The following is a 5,675-nucleotide window of genomic DNA, read 5'->3' as shown; positions in this document are numbered from 1 at the left end:
TGCTAGGAGGTATCGTTCAGGAAGGAGGATGGCTTGAGGAGGGGCTAATACAGGCAGACAGACTCTTAGTTTGCAGATATTCTAGAATCTCCCCAGGATGCACACAAGCAGTTCAGCTTTGGACTGCTAAACCAGATCAGGGGTTCCAGCCTCTCATTGCTGTGTTTTGTTCTCGGGATGGGGAGCTGTCAGTTGCCCTGGGCTAGGTGGTGGCTTTTCGTGTCTGCTGGGAAAGGATCTCTAATGTAGCTCCTTCTCGCTTTCGCTCTCCCCCTCCTTCCCTGTAACATGCCAGCCCTTTAATGTGGAGTGTCAGGGAGACGGTGACGTCACCCTGCCCGCTGGGTGGCGTCCCCTCCATCGGACACGAGTTCAGAGGCAGAGAAAGGCGCTGTCAGACAGCGCTCCACTTGGGGCTCGCTTGCCGCGGGTTTCCGCGTGCCCACACTTTCTGCGGTGGAGGGGACACCCCGCCTCAACCCAGGCCCTCATTCTGCCCCCCGCCGGGGTTTGAGCGCCATTAGCTCGCGCCAGCGCGGGGATCTTCGCTCAGCCCGCCTGAGTCCCGCCCGCTGGATTCGAGGACCCGCTTGGATGCTTCGCCTCCGAGCGCCCACGGAAGATGGGCCGGCAACCACGCGCCTAAAGACATCGAGGGGTTATCAGGTACGACGCAAACCCGCCAGCCCTGACTCGGCACCCAGTTGGAGGTTGAAGAAACCCAGCTGAGGAGTTTTAGCCATAGGTGGAGGGGCGGCGGGCCTCGGAAATGATGGGTAGCAGAACCAGAATGAATTTGCGGGTCGTTGACTCTTGAGGCAGATGGAGAAGTTTGTCGGGTTCCCTTTCCAGCTCAACTAACTTTTGTCTCTCCTTTCACCCCTCAAAATGTACCTCAACAGAAATCTTATTTGTGTCTCTGCTGACGGAGTTTCTGAATGGGTTTGTGGGTAAAAGTGGGGGTCATCCAAGAGGAGGCATTTCTCCCGGGTCTTCCGCGAGAAGGTTGCGGTTCCTAACGCGGAACCAACTCAGCATCCGTGGTTCGTGTTTCTAAGAACCGAAAGTTCGAGTTCTCCCAGGGTCTTATTGATATAATATGGTCTTCTCTGAGAGAAAAATGAACCTGGGAGGGTCATCAGCCGAAGCTAGGTCTCATAGTGTCAGACTCGAGACTCACCATGCCTTGAGTGCCATTTAATGCCCTAACCCCTAAAAATATGTCCTCTGATCTGTGAAGTGACTGACACGCCTAACGATCCTCTCCTTCGAACGAGAAGGCTTATTCGGCCTTCTTGGAGGTCGAAGAACGCAGACCGTAATATGAGCTGAAGATCCCGGGGGCAGCAGGTCAGAGGAGGTCATTCACAAGTCATGGTGACCCAAAGACAACATCGTTGCAATCATTTGGTTGAGAGGATTGGTTAGTGTATGCTCTATGATCGCTGTAATAAAATCTAGTTTGCTGCCAGGTGATGGACACTGGTGACTTTTCAGGGCAAAGGACAGCTCCGGGGAGACCATTGCTTTTCCTGGGAACCGCACATTTAACTTGGTTTGACTTACCGTTCTCTTCGCTCGGGTTTCTTTGCTCTACCATTGCTCTATTTTCAACTTAATGAGTTTTTATTTTTATCCATTGGGGTATCCAGCTGGGCAGGTGAAATCAGAATTTTATTTCAGACTGAACCCATAATCCACTTCGAGTGCGCCCACGATTGGCTGGCTACCTAATCTGGAAATTATGGTTACTTTTGGGTACACTCTCGACATAGAACAGTATCGACATCGCCAAGGAGGCAAATGTCATAAAAGTTGACTTGTGTGCAACGGAATACACTTTTTAGTCCTCTGCCTGTCGTGATCCCCAAGAACTGTTTCTTTGCGAGTTTTGGGGTTTAACATGACCGTAACTTGTCTAAATACGACAGGAAAGCACTTTTTACTGTTTATGTCTCCAACTTCTTCTTGATCCGTCTATCTAGAATTAGACGTCCTTAGCTCAGGAAAGGGGTCTTTGGAAATTTGGGGGCAATCACGCAGCCCTCAAATTTTCTAATTACACTAAATAAAATAATACCTAATAGCAAGGATGAGGAAGAAGAGATTTCGTTTTGCTTTAATGAGCAATGTTTTAATCAGTAGTGAATCTCGCCCCCAAGGAAACCACAGACACCACAAAAAGCACTTTTTAGAATGTTTGGGTTAATTTTTTTTAAACCAAAATCAATTTTTTCAGGCACATCTGAATGATCTCTCTCTCTCTCTCTCTCTCTCTCTCTCTCTCTCTCTCTCTCTCTCTCTCTCTCCAAGCCTGAGTTCTTCATGACTTGTGTATCATTAACGACAACAGTCATTTCTTTCTAATTCCTATTGGACACGACTCTTGTTCCAGCCATCATTTTTTCCCCATAAATCGGGGATGTCTTGAGTTTTTTAGGAATTTGCTGAAACCGATAGATAGACAAACAGATCGGTGGACAGTATTTACTTGGGACGAGTAGGACGGAAGACAAATTACTAACTCCAAGTGGCTAAACTTTCTGAAAGGAGACCTTGAGGAGAATTTTAAAAGATGACCTTTGTGCACCTGAAACTCGCTCAGTTTCCCAGTGTCTTAACCAAGGCAAGGAGCTATTGTAATTTTCAGTTAGTTTTCATCCCTTCCCTCTGCTCTAAGACCAGAAGGTTCAAGTCAACTTTCTTCTTTCCTTCCCAGTCTCCAAGGCAAACCCGGAGCGCTAAGCCCGCGGTTCTGCAGTTGAGGAGATGGCTTCCAGCCCACTGCCGGGGCCCAACGACATCCTACTTGCATCGCCGTCGAGCGCCTTCCAGCCCGACGCACTGAGTCAGCCGCGGCCTGGGCACGCCAACCTCAAACCCAACCAGGTGGGCCAGGTGATCCTCTATGGCATTCCCATCGTGTCCTTGGTGATCGACGGGCAGGAACGCCTGTGCCTGGCGCAGATCTCCAACACCCTTCTCAAGAACTTCAGCTACAACGAGATCCACAACCGCCGCGTGGCGCTGGGCATCACGTGCGTGCAGTGTACGCCTGTCCAACTGGAGATCCTGCGGCGCGCAGGGGCCATGCCCATCTCTTCGCGGCGCTGTGGCATGATCACCAAGCGTGAGGCCGAGCGCCTTTGTAAGTCATTCCTAGGCGAAAACCGGCCGCCCAAGCTGCCGGACAACTTCGCCTTCGACGTGTCGCACGAGTGCGCCTGGGGCTGCCGCGGCAGCTTTATCCCAGCGCGCTACAACAGCTCTCGCGCCAAGTGCATCAAATGCAGCTACTGCAACATGTACTTCTCACCCAACAAGTTTATTTTCCACTCCCACCGCACCCCGGACGCCAAGTACACCCAGCCAGACGCTGCCAACTTCAATTCCTGGCGCCGCCATCTCAAGCTCACAGACAAGAGCCCTCAAGACGAGCTAGTCTTCGCCTGGGAGGATGTCAAGGCCATGTTCAACGGAGGCAGCCGCAAGCGCGCGCTGCCTCAGCCCAGTGCGCACCCGGCCTGTCACCCGCTCAGTTCCGTCAAGGCAGCTGCGGTGGCGGCCGCAGCAGCAGTGGCCGGGGGCGGGGGCCTGCTGGGCCCGCACCTACTGGGCGCGCCACCCCCGCCGCCGCCACCACCACCCTTGGCTGAGCTGGCTGGCGCCCCGCACGCCCATCACAAGCGGCCGCGCTTCGACGACGACGACGATTCCCTACAGGAGGCAGCCGTGGTGGCTGCAGCCAGCCTTTCGGCAGCCGCCGCCGCCAGCCTCTCGGTTGCCGCGGCCACCGGCGGCGCAGGGCCGGGTGCAAGTGGTGCCGGGGGTGGATGCGTGACCGGCGTGGGTGTGGGCGCCAGTGCGGGGGCTGGTGCAGCAGCTGGCACCAAAGGCCCACGCAGCTACCCAGTCATCCCAGTGCCCAGCAAGGGTTCCTTCGGGGGCGTGCTGCAGAAGTTCCCGGGCTGCGGGGGCCTCTTTCCACATCCTTACACCTTCCCAGCCGCGGCCGCAGCCTTTAGCTTGTGCCACAAGAAGGAGGACGCGGGCGCAGCAGCCGAGGCCCTGGGGGGAGCGGGCGCCGGGAGCACAGGTGCGGCGCCCAAGGCCGGTCTGTCGGGTCTTTTCTGGCCCGCGGGCCGCAAGGACGCCTTCTACCCGCCCTTCTGCATGTTCTGGCCACCGCGGACCCCCGGCGGGCTGCCGGTACCCACCTACCTACAGCCACCGCCGCAGCCACCGTCTGCGCTTGGCTGCGCGCTGGGTGACAGCCCGGCCCTGCTGCGCCAGGCCTTCCTGGACCTGGCTGAGCCGGGCGGCGCGGGTGGTAGCGCCGAGGCAGCGCCCCCGCCGGGCCAGCCTCCCCCCGTAGTGACCAATGGCCCTGGCTCCGGTCCTCCCTCGGCTGGGGGCGCGGGAGCACGCGACGCGCTCTTCGAGTCGCCCCCGGGCGGCAGCGGCGGGGACTGCAGCGCCGGGTCCACGCCACCCGCAGAGCCTGGAGTGACGTCCGGGACCGGGGCTGCGTCCTCTGGAACCGGTCCTGCGGGCACCCGTGTGCCGGCCCCCCATCACCCGCACCTCTTGGAAGGGCGCAAGGCGGGCGGCGGCAGTTACCACCATTCCAGCGCCTTCCGACCGGTGGGCGGCAAGGACGACGCGGAGAGTCTGGCCAAGCTGCACGGGGCGTCGGCGGGCGCGCCCCACTCTGCCCCAACGCACCATCACCACCACCACCACCACCCACACCATCACCACCACCACCCTCCGCAACCGCCGTCGCCACTGCTGCTGCTGCCGCCACAACCAGATGAGCCTGGGTCAGAGCGCCACCACCCAGCCCCGCCGCCTCCGCCGCCGCCGCCCCCGCTGGCCCCGCAGCCGCACCACCGAGGCCTTCTGTCCCCTGAGGGCACCAGCTGCAGCTATCCAAGCGAGGACAGCTCGGAAGATGAGGAGGACGAGGAGGAAGAGCAAGAGGTGGATGTGGAGGGCCACAAGCCACTCGAAGGAGAGGAAGAGGAGGATGGTCGAGATCTCGAAGATGAAGAGGAAGAAGATGAGGAGACTGGGGTCCTTCTCGGAGACTCCCTGGTTGGTGGTAGCCGGTTCCTCCAAGGCCGAGGGCTGTCGGAGAAGGGGAGCGGCCGGGACCGCACGACGCCCGCCACCGGTTCTTTCCCTCTCGCGCTGAACTCCTCCAGGCTGCTACAGGAGGACGGCAAGCTGGGGGACCCCGGAGGCTCGGACCTGCCGGCGCCCTTGCCCCCACCCCTGGCTCCCCAGAAAGCAAGCGGCGGTGGAGGCAGCAGGCCAGGCAGCCCTGTCCACCATCCATCACTGGAGGAGGAGCCCACATACAAAGATGTAAATATCCCCTTTAGGCTCCTTCAAGCCAATTATTATTATTTAAATGCACCTTTAGGCTGAATCAGTTACATATGCGCAGGAAAGATGAATCACCGCAAATCCCCACAGAAATGAAATATTCAGTGTGTTTAGGAGCACTTCTCTCCTGCCAGGGTTCTCCATAAAAATGTGGTCCTCAGTCTTTTTCTAGTGAAGTCTTTCCAGGCTTAGGACCTCCTGCCCCTCTTAGAGTTAAGTTGACTGCTTGTAGAAGTTGGAACAGACACCCATTCCAAGTCCCTTTAACTGCCAGTTCACCAAAG

At 57.5% G+C, this 5,675-nt stretch overlaps 1 protein-coding gene across 1 annotated transcript in view; it reads left to right on the top strand.

The window, feature by feature from the left end:
* Positions 1–571: 571 nt before the first annotated feature.
* The window catches only part of Skor2 (SKI family transcriptional corepressor 2), a 42,422-nt gene continuing 37,318 nt past the window's right edge, over positions 572–5,675 (top strand). Inside the window, exons 1-2 of the mRNA XM_057789011.1 lie at positions 572–666; positions 2,720–5,370. Of these exons, the coding sequence (XP_057644994.1) occupies positions 2,770–5,370 (2,601 nt within the window). The 5' untranslated portion in view covers positions 572–666; positions 2,720–2,769. The remainder of the gene's footprint in view (positions 667–2,719; positions 5,371–5,675) is intronic.

Source organism: Chionomys nivalis, chromosome 14 (assembly GCF_950005125.1).
Source record: "Chionomys nivalis chromosome 14, mChiNiv1.1, whole genome shotgun sequence".
Taxonomy (NCBI): domain Eukaryota; kingdom Metazoa; phylum Chordata; class Mammalia; order Rodentia; family Cricetidae; genus Chionomys; species Chionomys nivalis.
The sequence above is the reverse complement of the archived record's forward strand: the minus strand, read 5'-3'. Positions and strand labels throughout refer to the sequence as shown.